General features: G+C 32.9%; 1 protein-coding gene across 1 annotated transcript; it reads right to left on the bottom strand.

The window, feature by feature from the left end:
• Positions 1-17,379: 17,379 nt before the first annotated feature.
• On the bottom strand, positions 17,380-21,093 carry LOC149535546 (GDSL esterase/lipase At4g01130-like). Its single transcript, XM_089805895.1, has 5 exons — positions 20,698-21,093; positions 18,921-19,157; positions 18,618-18,766; positions 17,865-18,132; positions 17,380-17,700 (listed from the first exon to the last, which is right to left on the bottom strand). The coding sequence occupies exons 1-5, from the start codon at positions 20,960-20,962 to the stop codon at positions 17,513-17,515; spliced, it is 1,107 nt and encodes a 368-aa protein (XP_089662021.1). The 5' UTR covers positions 20,963-21,093; the 3' UTR covers positions 17,380-17,512.
• Between the last annotated feature and the right edge of the window lie 2,476 nt (positions 21,094-23,569).

The following is a 23,569-nucleotide window of genomic DNA, read 5'->3' as shown; positions in this document are numbered from 1 at the left end:
ATATAATAATCCTAATTCTAATCATAATCCATAATTCATTACCTTATGAAGCTTTGGCTATCCATTTTATTGCCAAAGTAATCCCTTGGCTATCCACAAAATGGTCCTAATAGATTTATATAGAAGACCAAATTGATTTAAATAAAATGAGCAGGAAGAAGATAAACTTACACCCAATATTCAAGGAGCGAATCTTTTAACATACTTGAATTCTACCAACCAAAGTGAGATAATTAGAGTTCCAGTTGTTGAGTTTTCCAAAGATTTTCTTGTTGATATAAAGACACATTTCATTTATATGTTAGGGTTTACTACAGATGGAATCCCTAGGTACCTAACCACTTAATTATGAAATCTCCATCCAATACCATATTTACTACACAAGGTAGGGGACTCAATATTTAGCCCCAATAAGATAGATGTAGAGACATAAATCTTACTACCTAATACAAAGAAAAGAGGTCCAATTTGATCATTAAATGACTCATGTTGCACTCTTCTAGCTTAAAAAGAATACAAATATATTATCAACAAACTATGCACATTAGATACTTATTAATTATTTGGAGAGTAGATCCTCTAACTTTTAGAGACAACTGGTTATCTCTAAGGAGATAATGTAATGAGTCAATGTTTAACAATAAAAAATAAAGAGGATGCAAGAGGACACCCTTTTCATAATTGATCTAGAAAGTCCTAAAAATTATGATCTAACCCCATTAATTTCTTTACTAAAACCTTGACACCAATCATAAGAGAGGACACCATTTGACATTTAATATTGGATGGAGGGCTTGCAACATCATCATAGTGAACTCCATTCCACCCTTTTGTAGACATTTTCATAATCAATTACTTGAGCATGCCTACACTCTATCCTAGAAATGTTTCTCAATCCAAATTCTTCCAATAGGTTATCAAGTTCTCCAATATGCATAAATATCCTTAACAAAACACTTTTGTGTAGGGTTAATGATCTTGGGTAGGATATCTTCTAGTCTAGAGGCTAAGACCTTGGCAATAATTATTTTGTATGATACGCATTTACGAGTGTCCTATCTCTAATTTTTAATGAGATTCTTATCTCCCCTTGGGTATCAATTGATTACTTGACCTAGGGATTTTATGAGCCCTCTGTTGATCACTTGATCAATTTTATGAGCCCTCCATTGATTACTTGACGTAGGGATTTCTCATTACTAATTTTTTGGATGGAGGAGTTGATTTATGATAGAAATGGGTTTATCACTTGGAATAATGCATCTTCATTCTAGGAATGATGGTTCTCATTTTATCCCTATCTTCTAAATCATTTTGAACTATCATCGTCTTCTAACCAAAAAAATTGATAGTAAAATTAGGAAAAAGATCTTACTATATATATCACTAGGGGGTGGGTATTTCTCTTTATAGAATAAGGCAATATTTTGTTATGTGGCCTTCCATTTTGCAAAGGTAATAAACATTTAGGCTACCCATCCAAGGGTCTAGTCCGGGCTCCTACTCGCACTGATGTGGACACCTCCACCTCTTGATGGTCAAGGAGGGTTTTCTAATTAGATGCCTGATTTGTTCAAGTCTCTTCTAATTTTTTTATGATGTATCATTTTGAGACCTTGATATCAATGTTTAATTAGTTTTAGGATTAGGGTTCAATTTGGTTTGTACTATTTGATTAGGTTTACATGCTTAGGTTTCAATTAGGACAAGAGTTAATAAATTGAATTAATTTTTAAAGTGCTAAATTTGGTTTTAGATATAGAATTATAGTTAGAGCTTTTAGATTAAAAACCAACATTAATTCAAAAAAGTTAGGTTTGAATTTTGTTTTAAAGTGTTCAATACATTATTGAGTTCTAGTTTAGGGTGATTTGGTTTAGTCTTAAGGTCAACGTTTAACTTGGTTCAATCTTCTAGGGTAATGGTTCAATTTGGTTAATGGTTGGGGAAAGGATTTTTAAGGTTAAATTCAAGGTTTCTACTCTTAAGTTGGGATATATAATTAGGTTTATGATCATGTTTTAATTCAATTTGTTTTATAAGTATAATATTAATTAGTTAAGGGCCAGGGTTACCTTTCAATCTTAGGGTTTGACATTTATAAAATTAGTACTCAAGGTAAGATAGGAAAGTTATTTAATTATTTATATATTACCTGGTGTAGGTTTTAGCAAATTAAGATTACTTAGGTTAAGATGATAGTAAGGGTTATGATTAGAGTTAAATTCAATACAAATTGACATTATAGAACTAATCCTAAATGACGCCCAGCCAAAGGATCTAAAGAACTAATCAAAAGTTTTACTAAGCAAGCAATAACATACATACAATAATTTACATTTATAAAAAACATAAGATATTGCATTCCTTAATGAGCACATTTAAATTTCATTTTTAAATAATTATAAACTACTAAAAGTAAAATAAATAACACATCCACATGAAAGTTCATATAACTACTTCAGTTCAATCCATTTAAATAATTTATATACATTTGTTCTGAATGCCACTTGGCAACTTAATTTGGAATGCACAATCATCCACTGTACATGTCACAGGGTATGAAAGGCTGAAAGAATATACATTTATAAAATAGTTTACATCATCCATTTTCGATCCATGAAACAAAGTACAATACAATTTAAGTAAAATCATTTTAAATACTATAAGTTTTTTGTTTGGATCCCTTGGCGAGCTGTTATGTGATTAAGTATTTTATATATGTTTAGGGTTTTATTTATATGGTTAGGTCGAGATTATAGTTTAAACAATGAACTTAGGTCGAGGTTATAGTTAAAACAAGGTCGAGGTTATATGGTTTTAGGTCGAGGTTATATTTATTTGTAAAATTACATGTTTAAACAATAAATTTAAATCTAATCTAATCATTCAACATTGTAATAAATATATAAATTAAATACATTTCAAAACATCTAAAATAATAATTTTTTAAATAAACATTTACGAAACTATATATTAATTAACAAATACAAAAATTTAAACATTTAGGTTCATTAACAATGTAAATTTACAATTTTACGTACATATTAAAAGTGAAAAACAATAAATTAACATACATATTAAATTGAAAATTGAAAAAAAAAAGTAAAATAGTATAAAACATATTAAAATACCTCTGTATCGAAAACTAGCAGCAAGGGGGTAGTCAATAGGGTTGAAAAATGGGCTCTTGTATGCGTGTCTAATCGGGCTCCCATTTTTGAGGTTATGAAAATGACCTCAAAAATGCCAAAAAAGTGCTTATATAAACTTTTACAAATTGGGTACCCGATTTTTTAAAACTCGGGTACCCAATTCTTAAAAAGGCGGGCACCCGATAGTTAAGCAGCTCGGGCACCCGATCCGTTTTAAATATTGGGTACCCGATTTTTAAAATTTGGCTCGAGTGCCTGAAGCATAATTTTAGAAATGGGTACCCGATTTTTAAAAAATTGGTACCCATTTCTGAGAAGTACAATTCTGCGGATCTGACTTCCATGGAATTGCGACCCAACTTCTTGCAGTCACCCATCATCATTACTAACAAGATTATTGAGAGCTTCAACAAAAAAAATGCCATTGGGATTCTAGTTTTCTTGAGCAAGCCAAGTTTCCATTTTATCAAATGCACTAAAAATCTCATCAACTTGAAAAGGAGGAACTCTTAAAGCATAATCTTCATTGTGAGATGAGTGAGAAGAGATATGCTCCATGATAGGATTAAGATCATGAGAAAAAATGTCAAAAACATCAAAAGAAACCATGAGTCTACAACTTCACCTAACTAGAATGCTATATGTAGGGCTTCATGTAATAAAATTCATAAGAGGAGATCAAAAAAGGAAAACCTATTGAGAGATAACCAAAGTAAAGAATACCCAATATAAGATGAAAAGGTATGAAAAATAATCCAACGCCAAAATGGTAGGGGCTTCACATTGGGTTCACCAAAATGTCCAGAGCTAAAATGGAAGCACTTTAATAGGATGTAGGCCTCCACTTTATGGGGCATTGATTCATTCAAATATGTATGTGTGAGGGAAAGATGGATATTTCCAAGTATTATTCCACTTATGATTCGAATTAGATTAGCCAGGACCCAAAGGAAGAAGAGTGCTAATACTAAATTCAGGTTGTAAAGAAGAATGTAATACCAAGAAATACACTCTCTTAGGCCCTTAATAAGATAATGTGAATATTGAATTGAATTAATTTCTTAGGAATTATAAATCTAGATTCTATGTAAGTACAATTATCCTAATTAAGATATAAATCTAGGGTAAAGATATAAAATAAAATAAAATGTAAAAGATTTTCCTTGAAATGCATAGAGGAAGATGTGTTTTCGTTCAATAACTTTTGGATCTGAATATTTTATGAAATTCCATCTACAAATCTTAGAATGAAATGATGAAAGGGACAAAACCCATAAATCTTCCCAAAATCTAAGAATAAAGGACTAGATCGACATGGAAGGATGACCTATAACCAGGTTCATGTAGTTCGCAGCTGCAAAACTATCGACTCAAGAAATCTTACAAATTATAGGTTCCATATCTACAATTATTTTTACTCCAAACTTGCAAGTCACCATTGAAAAGATAGGTTTAGGGGTTTGGGTTTGATAAGTACTTGTCTTGGTTAAGCCCTAGGTTAAGGAATTCAATGTAATTGACAAATATAAATATAAAGGACTATAAAAAACAAGACAATTGTTACAATTCAGCTTTCTTGCATGTATGTAATGTGTATGTAATGGGTAAGTGCAAGAAGTTGAGTCTCACTTAGTTAGAATTACAATAGGAAAGGTAAACTCTAAGAGGGTGGGGGGTGAATTAGTTTTTTGAACTTTAACCCATAAAACATAAACCACACATCCATCTCACAATTTAATAAGTAAACTGAAATACCATGTAAAGCATATACATCTAAAGTATGTAAACAAGTAAGCATTCACACATATATGACACAAGATATGATTACCCAAAAACCTTCTAATGAGAAGGTAAAACTGGGGTGGTGATGACACCCACAAATCCTCACTACTACAGTAATAAAGTGTATCCAATGAAGGTTACAATATTTGATCATGAAACATGATCTACCCTATGAAAGGTCTACCTAATTAAAAGCTTACAAAGACTATTAGCTCTTATTCTATTAAAGGATTTCAGCACCCTATTAGAAGTGTGTCTGATTAAAGGACTTTAACTCACAATTAAGTAAGCACCTTGTTACAAGATTTCAATACAGCCTGTTAGGACTACTTTGTTAAGAGATTTAACTGATTCACCTATTAAAATGTCTCACCAATGATCCTTTGATTAACACTCTAATGCTTGATGTCAAATCACATCTATACTATTGTATACTTGATCCTTCTTGATCAAATGTCTCTTTGTTGTTCACAATTTCTTTCCTCTATTCTCCTTTAACTAATTCTAGAATGCAATTTTAGATCATAACTTGTTCACCGTGAATGTCCTTTTTGTGCATGCAAACTCTCCTTCTCACTCTAATCATTCATTCATTCCCACATACTAAAAATTTAGGGTTTGTCCTCTTTAAGAAGATATAGGTGACATGGGGTTAGCTATGAATCAACGACTGTGATTTGTCCATATTGCCACTTAAACCTTCCCTTTACCTAATTGGATGAATGCAACACATAGGGATTCACATATAAGATTCATCTTTATCAACATATCATAATTCAATCCTTAATTTGGCCCAAAAATGGTTTACATAGTAGTTTGTGCCAATACAAACAACTATGTCAAAACTATGTTACTCGGCATCTAAATTCCTTGGTGCCCGGCACTAACTGTGACTTCAATATTGTCACTCGGCACATATTGTCTACTTAGCAACTGAATCACTCAACATATACTATCTACTTGGTACTTAAATGACTCAGCACATGAGTTTCTCGGTACTCACTATTTGCTTGACATGCTCTCGCTTTTATGTTGTGCTCAACATATGTTACTTGTTTGGCATGAGCTAAGTAAGTGACTTTAAGTGTGTAGACACTCACTTGTCAAAACCAATCTAAGATTAGCAATCTCTCCCTTTGACATGAGTGTCAAAAACACTTGGTCATACATTAATAATCTTATTCCTATAAGCATAGCATAGATATTTGTTCAGCTTCTATACAAAATTTCAAAATATCAAAATTTTGCAACATGACTTATACCTCAAAATTTTATAACTCCCCCTGAGTTGTTGATTCAGTTCTGTACTATACTATATATCAAAATCTTTCTCCTGTTAAGTAGATTTGTATCGACTAATACTCTTTCTTTGTTTCTTGCTCAACTAATTTTTCCTTTTTTTGTTCTCTTACTCCTTTTTTGCTTGCTCCCCCTTGGGCATAGATATTTCTCTATTTTGCTTCCTTGCTCACCCATTGCTCTTACTCCCCCTTTTTCCTTACTCCCCCTTTTTGACACTGATGTGAATGGGTTATACACTTATAGTGTATTTATCTAAAAAGGATTTATGGACCTCAAAGTATAATCTTAAGAGCTACATCCCAATTATCACAAGCTACCTCCAATGACTTAATTTGGATGGCCAATTTAGCAGCAAGGTGTACTAAGCCATCTAATGTAGAAAGATTGGGGTCTTTCTTCATAAGTGTTTCTACATAGCCTAGATCCTTGTATAAAATTTCCATGTGAGGAGTCAATGTAGACAGGATGCTGACCAATTTAGCCCTAATGTTGGCTTCATTTATTTGTAATGTTGTTAATTGACTTTGGGATTGTAAAAGTGTCCTCAAATATTTCTCACTTTGAGCTAGAGGCATGAACAATTTTGAACTAGATGACTACATTTGGCTCTCCAAACTCAGGATGTGATTCCTTATCTCTTGTGTGAAGAGTGTAGGATTACACAATTTGGTGTACAAAGAGAAAATGTTCTCTAGTACCTTCTCCACACTATCTATTTTAGTTGCCAATACAACCTGTGTTAGTGTAATATCACTGGATATCTTCTCATTTACTTTGTTTTGAAACTTCTTCTCAGACCATTCTAATAGTTTGACATTCTAGTATCTAGGTTTGTGTTACTAGCTATTTCCACTATATTGGTCAATTGTTCAATGATCAGCTTTCTTTCATTTAGAGTAGGCAGATTGAATGCATCTAAGATCTCTTTGATATCAATCAAAGCTTGCTACCTTATGAGAAGTTCTTGATGTTTCTTCCTTGCTAGGGCCTCTTGTAGTGTACCCATCTATAATGGTTTAGTGTCTATTCTCAACCTTTGAAGAGTTTGACTAGAAGTACTAGATTTTGGTAATGTCATGAGTGCTTGAATTGCTAGTAGCTCCTTAGGCTTGGGTGTCAAACTAGTCTCTTCAAGCTTGTTCTTTTCTATCTCTATGATTTTAAATGCACTTTGATCTTATGCTAGAGGTACACATACATCTACCTAAACTATTTGGCCTTGAGTCCCATTATTATGTGGTGTTTCAATCTTGTTTTCTGCAACTGTCTCAACCTTGTCTTTTTCATTTTCTTGTGCATTTTTTGAGACTAGAGTGTCTTGCATCAGTCTAGTAATAGTGAAACTTGTTGTCTCCTTCCTTTGATAAACAACTATGGGTTATGAAGGTTGTACACTTGTGATTTGAGGAGAACTCATAGATGTTTCTTGTGTTTTCATCTCCTCCCCTACAATTATAGATTCTATCTTTTATATTTCATTAACACTTACCAATACAAGGTTCTCACATAATTTGGCCTAGAGAGTGGTTTGGACAAGTATCCTTTTCAAATCTACCTCTATTAGGGGATTGATATTCTGAGCAGTAGTATCAAAAACATTCCTTACTTTGACAGTTTTAGTGTTTACACTTGGCACCTATGGAAGACTGGCACTCAACATTAGTGTATCTTGTACACTCTATTCTGGTTACTACTCTTTCTTAGCTGGTGCTTGATTGTCAATATTCATACCAGTGCCAACCTCTATTGTGCCTTATTTATTATCATCTTCTTCATCCTCTCCTACCTTAGTATGTACTTGATCAGCTTCTTTGGCTGTTGATAATCCACATGTGATCTTCCACATTTGTTTGGATTTTTGTACATCCTCTATGTTGTTTCATGATATGCTAAATGCCCTATACTTTGGCACAAATCTCATAGAATATTTCTCAATGGCTTTAGACATTTTTTCCTTACTAAGTTCTAGCATTACTTGAGCGAGGGTTGTCTCCCTAATTTTATTCTCGGTGTCTAAACAATAATGCCATTTTTGCTCAACTCTATCATATAAGCTTTTAGGAATGGAGTTGGCAATTTCTAGAGGAGCATTCTTAAATGTGGTCATCATGGCATATACTACCTCCTCTACCTAATTCTTATCAATATTTCCAAGATTGTCAAACTCACTATGAGAGAAACCTGATAAATCGGTATTATTTCTAACATTCTTACATAGATTGTCTAGATTTGAGGAGGTACTATGATTCACCACCTAGGATTTGTTGTTGTCATCAGATTTAGTCTTCTCCTCATTAGATATAGCTTGAGAAACATACTTTCTTCTTCGTCTCTTTAGTGCTCCAACTTCCTTCTCTTTAGGCTTGGCTACCTCTTTTGCCTTCTATGCAGTGACTCTTGTACTAGCCCTTCTGGTAGGTGTTGTTGTTTTGGGTTGATTAGGTTTTGTACCCTTCTTTATTTTACTCATTGTTTGTGTCTTTTCCTTTCTTTTCTTCTTCTTAGTAGTTACAAGTGCTTCCTCAACTTCTTCTTCCTCAACACCTTCTACAATTTCTACTTCCTCCTCTTGTTGATCCTCTCCTTGACTTTGTATCAGTGCCAATGGTGTTTGAGCTTGTGTGTCCTTTTCTTCTTCATCATCTTCCTCTTCCTCTTCTTCCTCGGCTCCTTCATCAAATTTTTCTTTCAATTTCTTCACCAATTTATTCTTCTTCCTCATCATTGGAGCAATCTTCAACTCTATAGTGATCTTTTATTTAGCCAAGTCATAGTTACCAAAAAAAAATTCTTCTTTGTCCACTTCTTTTGCAATTAATGTGGTGATTGTTGCAGAGGCCTCATCAACATTGATCTCATATCCTAATGGCCTTAGCCATCTCACCCTAGGAATTTTTTCTTGAATATATGTGTGATCAATATTGAAACAAGGAAGAAAACATCATCATAATTTTTCTCCACTAATGATACTGGTATCCTTAATTTTTTCTTCATAGATTGCTTAAAATATTCAAAATAGCTAGTCATCACTAACTCAAAGTCATCACCTAATTATTCAATGAATTCTCCTATCTGTACTACTATTGATCTATTCACCTTCCATGCAACCTTACCAAATGTAGGAAATGTATTTTTTACATAGAAGAAAACACATACTAAAATAGATCCAAATTTCCACTATGCACTCTTGGTTTTCCTCATAGCTCCTAAATTCTTAATCAATTGTTGCAACTACAACTCAGCAAGATCATAAGTATGATCTTTCTTTAAAATTTTGTAGATCATATCTATTGCAATGTAAGGTACATTGTTTAATCTACTAGATTGATAAAACTTGTGTGTTATTACCCTCACTGCAAAAGCTATTAGGGGATTTGTGATAGTGTCAATGGTCATTCCCCTTTTATTCCATACAACCTTTGTGTTCTTTTCAATAACTTCCTTTGACTCACTTCTCATAAGCTTTGGCCAATCTAGGGTTGGATGCCCTATTACCCTATGAAAAATATTCTTTGTGATTTTAATTGGCCCATTCTCTAACCATACTGAGCTATCATGAATTCTACTTAAGACAATCTTTACCCACTCAATTTTGAAGACGTTGGGGAAATCTAGGGCATGAGTTAACCCTTTCTTCTCCATAATTTTGAATTCTTCCTTCAATGCTCCATTTTCACATAGCTTTCCATATACTTGTCTTATTTCCATGTCTCCTATGGTTCCTATCTTACATGTGTAACAATTCTTGACATCTTGAATCATCAAGACTCATGGTGGTATCTTAGACAACACACTACAGGGATCCTACTTATAAGCTATATCTGAAATTTCCTTTAAAATAGGTTTTTTGATCTCATTTCTAATTAATTGAACATTCAAAACCTCTTTCCCTCTACACCTTTCACTTTCAAAGAACTAGACACCATTACTTATATCTAGGGTTTGAAAAATTTGAAATTGGGTAGCTTGACACATGATAAATACCTTATAAATCTTGTTGGAATGGTGTCGAACAACTATTTAAATCTCTTACAAATGCTTCAGATCAAATTCTTCAAATCAAAAAAAGCTCTTCATGTTCTTATTTGATTTCAAATGATGTCAAATGAACAAAAAATTGATCAAATAGCTCTTAAAACACTACATTTAATGTTAAGTACTTATACAGTTGTAAGCTTGGCATCAATTGAATTTTAGGATTACTTTGTATCCACATGTATTTCCATATGCTTGACAACAACTAGGAGCTTGGTCATAACTAACAAATTTTCTAGCTTGACATCCACTAACATTTCACTTGGCAACCATATGAAACATTTCATGCTCAGCAGTAACATGAAAAACTGACAAAACTTAAAGATTGGTCCTTGATTTTTAATAACACTTTGCATCTTTATTCATGCATATGTAATCTTTTCAAAACTAAATCTTTGGAACTGATGTATGGTATTACTTTTAAATATCAGTCTCGCATACCTCTTGATTGCTTAATTTGATAAGGTGTGATCACCTGACCCATTGGGTAAAGTGATCCCTTGTACACTTGATGTATTCAAATTCGCATTTCTCTTCCATGTCTTGTTCATCTTATCTTTGACATTTTCAATATCTATCTTTCTTTTTCCTTTTTTGAACTTGCAACTTGGTGCCTTTGAATTTGTTAGACAATATCTACTGATGTGACCAGTCTTCAAACAACTAAAACATGTAGTTTGACTCAACCACCTTTTGTAATCACTTCTAATATATGTACTAATATAATTCTTAAGAATATTTCCATACTCTTGATAGTAGTGACAACTATACCTTGTATTATAATCCCAGATATAAGATTTTCCATTGTTCTTTTCCTTTTTCTACTTGTTTGATGACTAATTAGATTTGGATCTGCACTCAAAAGCTCTATGTCCATACTTCTAATAGAGCCTTCAAATCTTTTAGTGTGCATGGACTTGGCTTTGCATTCATATGCTTGATGACCTTGTTTGTTGCACTTGAGGCAATGACCTATGTTCTTCTGCTTACCATTTTGATTTATAGTCTTTCTCTTGCACACATTAGCAGTATGTCCTAACTCACCACAATCATGACAAGTAGGTTTGCAGTTCTTACCTTTGTCATTTCTTTCTTTAGCACTTTTGGATGATTCTCCTTCTTCGATACTAGTATATCCCAATTTAGATGTATCATTGTTAGATCTAAGGGATCTCATCAATTTTTCAAAGTACTTGATGCTCTACAACTTTAGCGTTGTGATCTCAATGTCTTTACTATTTATTTCATGATTAGCAATCATGACTTGATTCATTTTTTCCAAATGCATGTTAGTAATCCTAGTTACTTTTGATGATTTCTCTTCTAGTCTACTGGTAAAAACTCTTTTTTCATCTTCAACTATGACTTTTTCTTCTATAGCTTTCTTTTTCTATTTGGTCACCTCACATAGTAATATGGCCTATGATTCTTGCTCTATCTTAAGATTTCTAGTATCTTCAGCTAGGGTTTTTTTCTTTTCCATTAGATTTGCAATTGCTATATCAAATTCATTTGAGTTTCCATCTAAAAATAGCTTAGTAGTGTTCATCTCTTGGTATTGTGTGTCATTATCCTCAATAGCAATTTTCTTCCTTCTTCTTAATGATTTCTTTAGATCTTCTCTTGCTTCATTCAACTAATGTAGAATGAGTTGTATTTCAATCTCCTAGTTCTCAATAACTTTTCCCAACTTGTAGACTTCCATGTTCAAGATCTTTTCTCAAAGCTACAAAGCTTTTCTTTCAAAGAACTAGGCTCTACTACCAATTGTTGGAATTACAATAGGAAAGGTAAACTCTACGTGGCGGGGGGGGGGGGGGGTGTGGACCAACATTTTAAACTTTAACCCATAAAAAATTCAGCACACATCCATCTCACAATTTAATAAGTAAACTGCAACACCATGTAAAGCATATACATCTATACACCTAAAGTATTTAAACAAGTGAGCATTCACACATATATGGCACAAGATATGATTATCCAAAAACTCACCAATGAGAAGGTAAAACTAGGGTGGGAATGATACCCACAAATCTTCACTACTACAGTAATAAAGTGTATCCAATGAAGGTTACAATATTTGATCATGAAACATGATCTACCATATGAAAGGTTTGCCCTATTAAAAGCTTACAAAGACTATTAGGTCTTACCTTGTTAAATGATTTCAACACCCTTTTAGAAGTGTGCCTAGTTAAAGGACTTTAACTCACCATTAAGTAAGTACCTTGTGAGAGGATTTCAATACAGCTTGTTAGGACTACTCTATTAATATATTTAATTGATTCACCCATTAAAATGTCTTAGTAATGATCCTATGATTAGCACTCTGCTGCTTGATGTCAAATCACCTCTATACTATTGTATACTTGATCCTTCTTGATCAGATGTCTCCTTGTTGTTTAATATTTCCTTCCTATGGTCTCCTTTAACTAATTCTATAATGCAATTTCATATCATAATAACTTGTTCACCATGAATGTCATGTTTGCGCATGCAAACTCTCCTTCTCACTTTGATAATTCATTCATTCCCTCATACTAAAAATTTAGGATTTGTCCTCTTTTAGAAGACCTAGATGACATAGAGTTAGGTATGAATCAACGGCTATGATTCATCCATATTGTTGCTTAAACCTTCCCTTTACTTGATTGGATTTATCCAACACATAGGGATTCACATATAAGATTTTTCTTTATCAACAAAATATCTTAATTCAATCATTGAGTCAACCCAAAAATGGTTTACATAGTAGTTTGTGCCAATACAAACAACTATGTCAAAACTGTGTTACTTAGCATCTAAAGTCCCTAGTGCTTGGCACTAACTGTGACTTTAATATTGTCACTTGGCACATATTTTTTTCTCGGCAACTGAATCACTCGACACATACTATCTACTTAGCACTTGAATGACTCAGTACATGAGTTACTCGACACTCATTATTTACTCGGCATGCTCTAACTTTTATGTTATGCTCAACATATGTTACTTGTTCGACATGAACTAAGTAAATGACTTTAAGTGTATAGTCACTCACTTTTCAAAATCAATCTAAGATTAACAATCACTTTTGGGCAAAAAGTGGAAGTTTTTTTTCTATTTTCTAATATTTCTTGTCAATTGATGTCAAAATTTGGTGCCTTTAGAGATTGAATATAAAAAGGTTTCATAAATAAAAATTGTAGTGTTCGGAATCTACTTTTTGAATATGTAATTTATTTGTGTAGCCATATGATAGATTTTTTGTTGGGGTATGGATGTTTAAAATCCACTTTTTCAAAATGCCTATTATAGGACCATACCACACTCGTGTACAGACACCATAATTTGACACAAATAAATGATTTTTTGTAAATCTTTTTAAATAAAGTTACCTAACACACCTAAGATTGATGATAATATTTTTTCTTATTTTTCATTGAATGATTTTAGTATTATTAATTTTTAATTGGCTATACATATAAATTTTAAAACCTCTTGTGTATGGACACCATAATTTGATCAAAATTTTATTTTTTCAAAAAATTCTTTTTTGTTTAACTTCAAAAGAATTGTATGTAGATTGATGACATATAGATTAATTTAACAAAAGTTATAAAATAAAAAAAGTTATTAAAGTTATAGTGAACCTCAGCATTTTACATTTAGGTACCACCTTTGATTAAAAAATAATACAAAAATAGTAAATAAAATCATAACATTATAAAATTTGTATCTCTGAAATTAGGACAGTGAGAGCTCTAATGGTTTTTTTTTCATAAAAATTGATCGGGAAGACCCTCTAAAAATTATGGCAAGGGATGAATTTTTTAGTTTAATGCCTTAGCCAAATCTTGAGAGGTCAAGGCATAGGCTTAGTCTCACCAAGGGTATCTCGAACCAAAATGTGAGGCCAAAAAAAAAATCCTACCCCATGTTGTAAGAAACATGCACCCATTATTTGAAATTCAAAAAATGAGTGCCCATTTTGAAAAATTAAAATCGGTGCTTAAAATGAATTAAAAATCCCCCAAAAAATTTAAAAATTTTGAATTTTTTAGAAATAGGTACCTATTTTTTAAAAGTTAAAAATGGGTACCCAAATTTGTAAAAATGTGTACCCATTTTTAACTTTTAAAAAATGGGTACCCATTTCTAAAAAAGTCAATTTTTTTCTTATTTCAAAAATGGGCACCTGAGCCTAAACGACTGCCCATATTTTAAAAATGAGTACCTGTTTCTAAAAGAGCATGATCTCTATCCATGGACTTCCATAGAATTGAAGCCCAACTTCTTGCTTATACCCTATTGTAGATCTTAAATTAGGGATGTAGGATATCTCCTCTCCTTGCAATGGATCTATCATAACTCTATCATGGTGTCATGGATATAGATAGGCATTAATGAAGAGAATGAATGCTACAACGTGGACTCCTCCCTTAATGGCCAATAATATGCTAGATCTTGAAGAGGAAATACTCACAAAGGATTCTCCAATGCTAGGTAAAATATCCATGCTTGAATGCTTGAAAAATGCTTGAATCCTTGAACTCCTTGAATGAAAAAGGCTAAAAAACTTCAGTATAGAGAAGAGCTTGAGTGCATGAACAATGATTGAAATGAGATATGAATGTGATCACTTGATTCCTCAAATGAAGCCTCCAAGTCTCCTTATATATGATTTTTCAAGCAGGAAAACAATACAAGTTGACTAGATAAGTCATTAACTAATTAAACCCCCAAGGACTTTTGGGCTGCAAGATCAAAAAATTTCAGGGTTTAGGTCAACCTGGTTCAACCTAGTCTAGGACTATGCCGACCTAGGATGACTAGGTTGACTTGGGTTGACCTATCTAGACTAGGTCAACCTAGATCGACCTAGTCTAGGAGGACAACTCTTCGGTGCTACAAGGAGCCAAGATAGATACTAGAGAGATAAGGTGGGAAGACAGAAGAGAGAAGAGGAAAAGGAGAGAAAACATGAGCATATCTAAGGTCCAAAGAGGGAATCATGAAGAGGAAGGAGCTCAACAGTCTTAAAAGGCAAGTGCATCCATTTAAGACAGTACAAGTAGTTGTTGATTTTGTTGATTCGCAAACTAGAGAAAAAGGTTGTGAAGGAGAAAAGTAGAGGTGAAGAGTGATTGCTTGAAGGATTTTCCAAGAAGATCGAAGCTTGGAGATGGAGACATGAATGGAGTCCTCTCAATAAATTAGCACATGAGCTACATTGTGATCTATATTTGTAAAAGTGAGTTGTATTTATCAAATCAAACTATTGTTACATTCTAACTATTGTATCAGTTAAAATCCTTTAATCAAGGTTGACCTAGAAATAATTTATGAATAATTTAATCAAGGTGACACTCTAATGGAATATTCTTAAGTCCTCTAAAAAGGTCACTCCTAATAGGGATATTAAATCCTTTAACAAGGTCACACCTAACAATGTGTATTGTAACCTTTAACAAGGCTGGTTCCTAACAAAGCTCACTTTAGAAGAGTGAAAATTTAGTAGCATGTTACTAGTGGTTTTTCCCAAATTGGCTTTCCATGTTAAATCTTAGTGTCATGTACTTGTATGAATGTTGTTTGAAATGTTTTACAATTTGATGTTTTACATTCTGCATACATACATTATTATTGGGATAGTAGACTACAAGTTTATTTTACTAATAAGTTTCTATAGAGAGTGAGCATATTTAAAGAATAGATCTAGTTTTTTTGAAGTATTTGAAAGTATAATTGGTCAATCTAGACCTGAGGATAACTGATTCGCCCTCCCCCTTCCAGCTCTCTTAGTTATTCTAAATTATTCTAATAGTTATAATCCCAAATTCAAGAGTTTGGTACATTATCATGGGATTTCATGTTGAAATTTTAATGTATTAGACCAAATAGCACTTAGGATCTAGTAATTGTAAGTCATTTTGAGTCTTTAAACCTTATTTTCAGCCCAAGTTGTTATTTTAGCACACACATGTACTTCAATAGATTATGTTCTCTAGTATAAAATAAATCTAGGTCAAGATTTGAGTTTTAGCACCCCCACCATATGTTATAGCATATGGGATTGTGTTTTGGTGAATGCACATATGTTTTAGCACCTCAACACTACACTTCAACATCCATTCTTAAAATGGGAATCCTAGAGTCTTGAGTGTTTGTTACACCACATTCTATTTTCATTGCAAAGTTATCTAAGCCATAAAACCTTTGGAAAAGTCTTAGGAAATGTGTGTGAAATTTTAGTCGGGTTTTAAGACATTTGAGTGTAGGTTACTACTTAATTGTGCTTATTTCGTGATGTTTAGGACCTAGGAAATGGTCCAATCTTTTGAGTCTAGTTCTAGAATTTTTGGGAGGGTCCTAGGTGAGCCTTATCATACTATTTACATTTTCTAAATTGATAGTGGACCTCTATATTTACCATTTTTAATTTGAGGTCATCATGGGACCCTTCAAAGCAAATATTTGTCTTCTGCTCTATTGATGCATTTGATGTGCATTGCACTTATTTATGCATGAGATGTTCTTTGGATGCTTAACAATGATGTTGTTGATGCTCATTGGATTTTAAGTGTTCAAAAAATTTGCTCTCTTTGTATCATCATGTGCATTGACCTTGTAATTTGAGGGTTCCTTAGGATGACGCTACAATAGAAACAAATTTGCTCCTTGATAGTGAGGTTAGTATAGGTAAGTGAATTTGACTTTTTTAGTATGAGTTTGTTTTCTTTTGGTGAAAGCTACAAGAAACAACATAAAATATTATTGGAGAAACTAGTTAGTTTCTTTGTAAACATTTTTCTAAGGACAATTGATGGAATGTTTTAGTAGATATAGAGTCTTGAGTGAAGAGTGTGTCGTAGTAGGTAGCTCTAGAAAAATAGAGGATGAGGGAATTCAATGTATCTTCATATTATTTTAAATTCATTTGTTATTAATAGTGTAATCTAAGTTTACATGCTTCCTAGTAATTTTTATTTCAAATTGAATGAAAAACATGTTCTCCAATCATCTTTCTAATCTTTGTATAGATATTTAAATTTAATTCCTTTAGCAATAATAAAATAATTATTATATTTTAATACATTATTTAAACAAATGTAAAAATATATATTTTAAAATAATTATTTTTATTCAAAAACTCGAGAAGGTTTTAATATAGAAATTGGATTTGGTTTCAATGGGTGTTTACAGAGGCACCTAGAACATACTGATTATTCCTACAAATGGTTTATATTTCCTAGTCAATCTCTTGTTAAATTGAAAGGCGGAAAGACATAGTTATTATTAAAGACCATCTCCTCCACAAGGTGGTTGCTGAAAGCGTCCGTGAAATGGATTCCATCCCAGCTTATATACTTTTCTGGGCTGCTGCATGTTTTTTCTTTCGACTTTTCGAAACATGCCGATAATGTCTTTGTCTTGTCAAAACCTACACACACAATAACACATATGTCATTAGCCAAGTTTTTTCCAAGAAAATTCACCACAGGCTCTCAAGATTGGAATAAAAAATTGCATAGAACAACAACATTTCATGGATCAGGATAGAAGATGAGAGGGAGTTGCTTGAATGAGTGAATTGTGAAATACAACCATAATCCTCAGGGTGGGTGATTGCATCGATCATGAATTGATAAATGTCCACGCTCCTTATGGTGGCATCTATCAGATCCTTCTGCAAAGATTGCAAGGTTTCATGTAGTTGAGCATTGTACCCTTGTATCACTTCATTGTGCAATGCTGAGCAGTTCAAATTGTCTTTTGGAGTGCCGCTTCCAATGAGACTTAACAACACTGGAAAGCAACCTGCAGGAGGAAGATTGAGTACCACAAATTCCCTGGCTTCTTCAGCATAGAGCTCCTACATTTCATCATGTATAAATATCATATCAGAGAATGTACATAAGAACTCATTTTCTGGTGGATAAGTTATCTCCCATGATTCAAACAGAATATGATTTCTCTGCTATTAGACATTAATGAAAGCTTGGATCTAATGTTGTTGATGTCATGAACATCTAATCTACAAACCAAGGGATTGTTTATTTAATATTTCTTGGCCTAATTCATTGGAATGAGTTCTTCTATCAGCTTTAAATCTAGGTTAGTCTTTTATCCGATTCACTAGATATTGTATATTGTTGAGTACGGCCACCGAAGAATCCTGGCAACCATTAAGATCAGTGCTGGTATCACTGACGAAGTCCTCTTTCTTACAGTCCATAAGAGAAATTATATTTTAGTTTCTGATTTTTCTCCCCATGAAATACAGTTGATTTTTCTCAACATGAAACTTGTCAAACAAGTTAACAACTAGGTAAAAGCATTGAGATTTCATTTTCTTACCTTTATTGCCTTTGAAATGGCCTTCAAGATTTCATGTGCTATACTATCCATAGGAGCAAGCATTTGCGAGAATCCAAGTAACATATCGTTGATACCAATGAAAATGAAATACACACCACTTCCAAATGCAATATCCAAATCCTGACAATCTGCAGGAAAAATGCACATATCAATAACAGAAAATTTGAAATATAAGAATCAAACTTCCACGCCCAATAAAAATTGAAACATCACAGCCGGCAATCGATGATGAGTATGGAAAAGAAAATTCTCAAATCGCTGGATAAGAAGTGTGGAAAAGACCTGAAGCTTGTTTTCCAATTGTGGAATTGACATTTTGCTTAAACTTCTTGAATTGATCAATCTGGAATTGCAGGGAAAAAGGAACTGCAGCGGTTATGTTGCAAACCGTAGCACCACTGGTCAAATCGATGACGTCGCAAGCTGTGGCTCCAGCAAATGCAAAATCTATTCCATTGCGATACTGTGGCCCAATGTTCTTGAAATATGGGTCGATGAATGGGAAACCCATATCATTAGCTGTCAAGTTATGATCAAGTATTAAAACCATAAAAATATCAAATTAGTTCGGTGAAATTTGGTATCGTGAACTCTAAACATGGAATGGAAGAATGCGTTTGCAAGAAAATGGCATTTGAATTTGAATTTGAACTTTGAAGTGAGTATTGCAGAGAGCGAAAAGAGGCTGAAAGAACGGTTTGGCAGTAATGTGAATTTTAGGACATTTGGAGTTCAAATGTGTCTGTGTTTCTATGCAAACTCTATTCTTCCTTGCACTGCTTTACTACAATAGTCTGAGTTTCTTGCAGGCTATAAATACCGATTTGAATTTTCTCATCTGCTTTCATCATGTAAGAGGATATTATTAGGTGCGTGGAATATCTGAGCATTACTTCCCTGGGATGATTATGTTTGGTACAACTACAGCATATCATGAAAGCATTTTTTGGGCTACTTAATCATGATTTTGCAGTCTTTTTGGTTGGAATTCAGCAATTTTGTAGTTTTAAATGAAAGAATATGGAGGCAGACAAGATTTATAATAGTACTTTTGTAACTGGGACGGACTTAATCTTTGTTAATGGTGATTTCATTAAAAATAAAAAAACATGTTCCAGTACTCGAATGGTCAAATTTATTACAAATTAGTATTACAATGTTAAAGATTTTGAGTTTTGAGTTTATTTTCAATTGCTTTTAACAGATATCCATACCCTGTTTTTCAATTGCTGTTTGTCAAAACCAGACCTGTTATCACAATTCTTGTTTATTCATGAATTTAAGGTTGTATCTATTGGACTAGACCATGTATAGGAAACATAAGTATCCGATTAGTTTAGAATCAAGCATTTGTGAATTTGAATTTACATTAGGGCAAAATATTAAATTTGAATTTATATCAGGAGGAGTATTTCTAGCTTGGAGCAAGGAATATTTTTTTAGCTTTGAGTTAGATTTGATCTATTTAAATTTTCTATCATACTCATTTTTTCTTCTTTCAGTGACTAAATTCATGTTCTAAAGATAAATCATAAGATATAATCTCAATAAGGAATATTTTTAGCTAAGAATTTATAAATTTAACTTCCAATTATATCTAATGATCTATTATTTAATATTTTCTCTTTGTTCACTCTCCATTCCAGTGATGAAGTATAAGATATAATCTAGCTGAGGAATATTTTTAACTTGACATTTATAGATTGATATATTAAAAAAAAATCTATTATACTTTGTAATGTACTATTTTACCCACACATCCAAATTCAAAATCTTCAAACTTCAAAATTTGTATTCCTCTAAACTCAATTATATTTTATGATCAACTATTTTTTTACACAGACAAATTCAAAAAAAAAAAAAATTTGCATCAATCTGACCTTGATTATGGCAAATCCTTATGAACCCAAATCACAAATTACTTAAAATTTGATTCTAAACAAACCTACCTTAAAATTGCAAATTTGAGACAAATATATAAGATGCGGCCATGAAGATTTAAACTCTTTTCCTTAGTTTGAAAGCGCAAAAGGGATCTGATTGTATAGTTGAGAATTACCAAGGAAATCGACGATGAGGCGACCGTCAGAAAAACGTCCAGCCGGAGACCCAAAGAAGGTGGAGCCGTATGGCAGCTTCTCTGCATCACTTCTGAAGGGAAACACCATTTCCACATTTCCAGTGTCACTTAATGAGTCTCCAAATACAAACAATGCCGACGGCCCTGCTGCTGCTCTGCAAGTCAATATCGATATTACCATCCATGACAGGATTACTGTTTCCCTAATTCCCCACCCAATATTGTATGAGAACTCCATTGACATTGCGAAGCTGATTTAAAGGTAGAAGAACAGGTTGTATAAATGACAGAGTGCTTTGAGATCATCGTGAAATTTATCGTTATCCTAGTAAACGTTACCATGTGAGTTGTCTGTCTTCTTCCCTCCGTCGGCTTTGAACAAAACTTAGACTGATAAGATTCCTCTAGTTTTAGATAAGATAAGATAAATATTAATATTTGTATATGTAAGTGGACAATGAGACAATAAGAAAAAGAATTCAATTTTGTCATTTTGCATATGTATTATGGTATATTCTCTCTATATATAAGATAAATTAAAAGTATCACATGAGTCTAAAATGTCACAGACATACAAAGCTTCTATATTATGAATATATTATGGGTTGCTTTCATCAAGAGTTGTTTGAAAAGAAATCTAAAATTATAGACAAAGCTGAACAAAAAATGGAAGTCTCAAGATTAGACTAAACATAAACGATAGATTTTGAACCAAAAAACTTGAGGATTGTCTATCATTTTCTTTCCTCGTTGAAGAAACATCAAGCTACCTTGCACTCTAACTATTAGATCTATTTTTTTTGTCTAGCTCCATGGCTAGGGAAGGTCACCTCCTGGTGGGTATGTGTTGCATCCTCTATATATAGGTCATTGAGATTTTCATCATATTTGTAAATAAGTACCCATTCCTCTTCTTAATTGATGTTATATCCAATTGGGCTTTCCAAAGCTTCATTAATGCACAACACATTTTTAATAAACTTGATGTTTCTTTTTGAATTGAAGTCGATCTTGTTGGAATTCTTTAGAATAACTGAGAGGGGGGGGGGGGGGGGGGGGTGAATCAGTTATCTAAGGTCCAAATGTACTATTAAAACTTTTTACAGCTTAGTAAACCCATAAAACATTTATCATCACGCATGCATCCATAAGATTATGCAATCACTTAAAACTTGTAGGTTACTATCAAATCAATTTGCAGAAATGTAAACATGAAACATATCAGATCCAATAACACACTTGACACAATGATTTATGTGAAAATTCAATTTGGAAAAAAAAAACTAGTAACATGATATTATTTCTCACTCTTCTAAAGTGATGCCCTATGAAAGGTCAACCCTGTTAAAGGTTACAATACGCACTGTTAAATGTGACCCGATTAAAGGATTTAAATCACCCTATTAGGAGTGAGCCTTGTTAGAGGACTTTCGACCATTCAATTGGAATGTCACTCGGTTAAAGAATTTACAAATGATTGTTAAGTCAACCTTAATCCAAAGGATTTACCCTAGACTAATACAATTATTAGAGAGTAGCAATAAGGCTTGATCTGATAACAAATTACAACTTCATTTGTAGATTACAGATCTTTGTTCCAATCCTCCATTCTGTTTGACTTTCACACACTTCATCTTTGATAGCTTTTTCACCCTTCAAGCATCCATACCCTTAAGCCTTCTTGCTTAACTTGTCAATGCAGACTCTTCACTTAGGTCAGTGAATGAAGTAATACCCTGCACTCCTTGTCTTCCTTAGGTTCTCGCACATGACAACCTTTTCTTTTGACCAATCATCCCTATAAATAGAGAATTATGATTTTTTTCATTCATTCTCCATCGTCCAATTCAAGGTTAGAACAGACTAGGTAGGATTCAATGAATCTACCCCTTATTTCATTTCATCCCTTTTCTAAAAAATTCTCCTTCAATCCTTTTTGAATTTGCCTCAAAATGGTTTACCATCGATTCTATTCCACCAGCTCATCAATCTTATCTTCCACATGGTTCACATAATCCAAGAAAATAAACTTGTCAACTCAGATCTATCGAATTCATCATGATCTTTCTAATAATATTAACACTTGACATTAACTTTTTTTTTATGCTTAGCACATACTACATTGCTCAAAATCCTTTGTAAAAACACTCGCCACGAACTAAAAGTTATTGATGCTTGGCATCATCTAAACTTTACTTGACATCAACTATTTTACTTGGCATGTACTAAAATAGACTTTTACTTGGCTCCAACTGATTTTCTGCTCAATTTGAACTAACTTTGCTCAGCACCTACTATCCACTCGGTCAAGTTTGGTAGAAAAACATTGTTTATCTTGTTCTTTTGAGCTTGCTTAGTGTAACCAATCTTTGCAACCTTAAATAGATTATCAATGCACTATGATATCATTGTCATAGCTAATTCTTATACTCCTTTTTATATCATTACTCAACCTTTCCTCTAGGTACTATTATTACATCTTTTGATCAAATCCTCTTTATCAATCAAATAAGTGATAGTACCTAAATCATATAAGCAGTAGTCTTACCAACAAATATTAGGTTTGACATCAGTGACAAAACAATGATTGAAACACATTTATCATACTTGTATCAATCTATTTTCAATAATCTCCCTCTTTGGTGTTGATGGCAGACCAAACTAATCAACCAAACTGACTTGGTTTAAATAGTAAGACCAACAAAATACCAAAAAGAAAATAATTCCTTGTATTGAAATCTCTCCCTCTATCAACAAATTTCAACAAACAATCAACTCATCCTTATGACTCCCTATGAATTACTTCTTATATCTCCTTCGACATTATCTTCCTCTTACTAGGTAAATGTAA

This window comes from Cupressus sempervirens, chromosome 10 (assembly GCF_028749045.1).
Source record: "Cupressus sempervirens isolate cs-2001-9-10 chromosome 10, ASM2874904v1, whole genome shotgun sequence".
NCBI lineage: Eukaryota > Viridiplantae > Streptophyta > Pinopsida > Cupressales > Cupressaceae > Cupressus > Cupressus sempervirens.
This window is presented reverse-complemented; position numbering and strand designations above follow the sequence as displayed.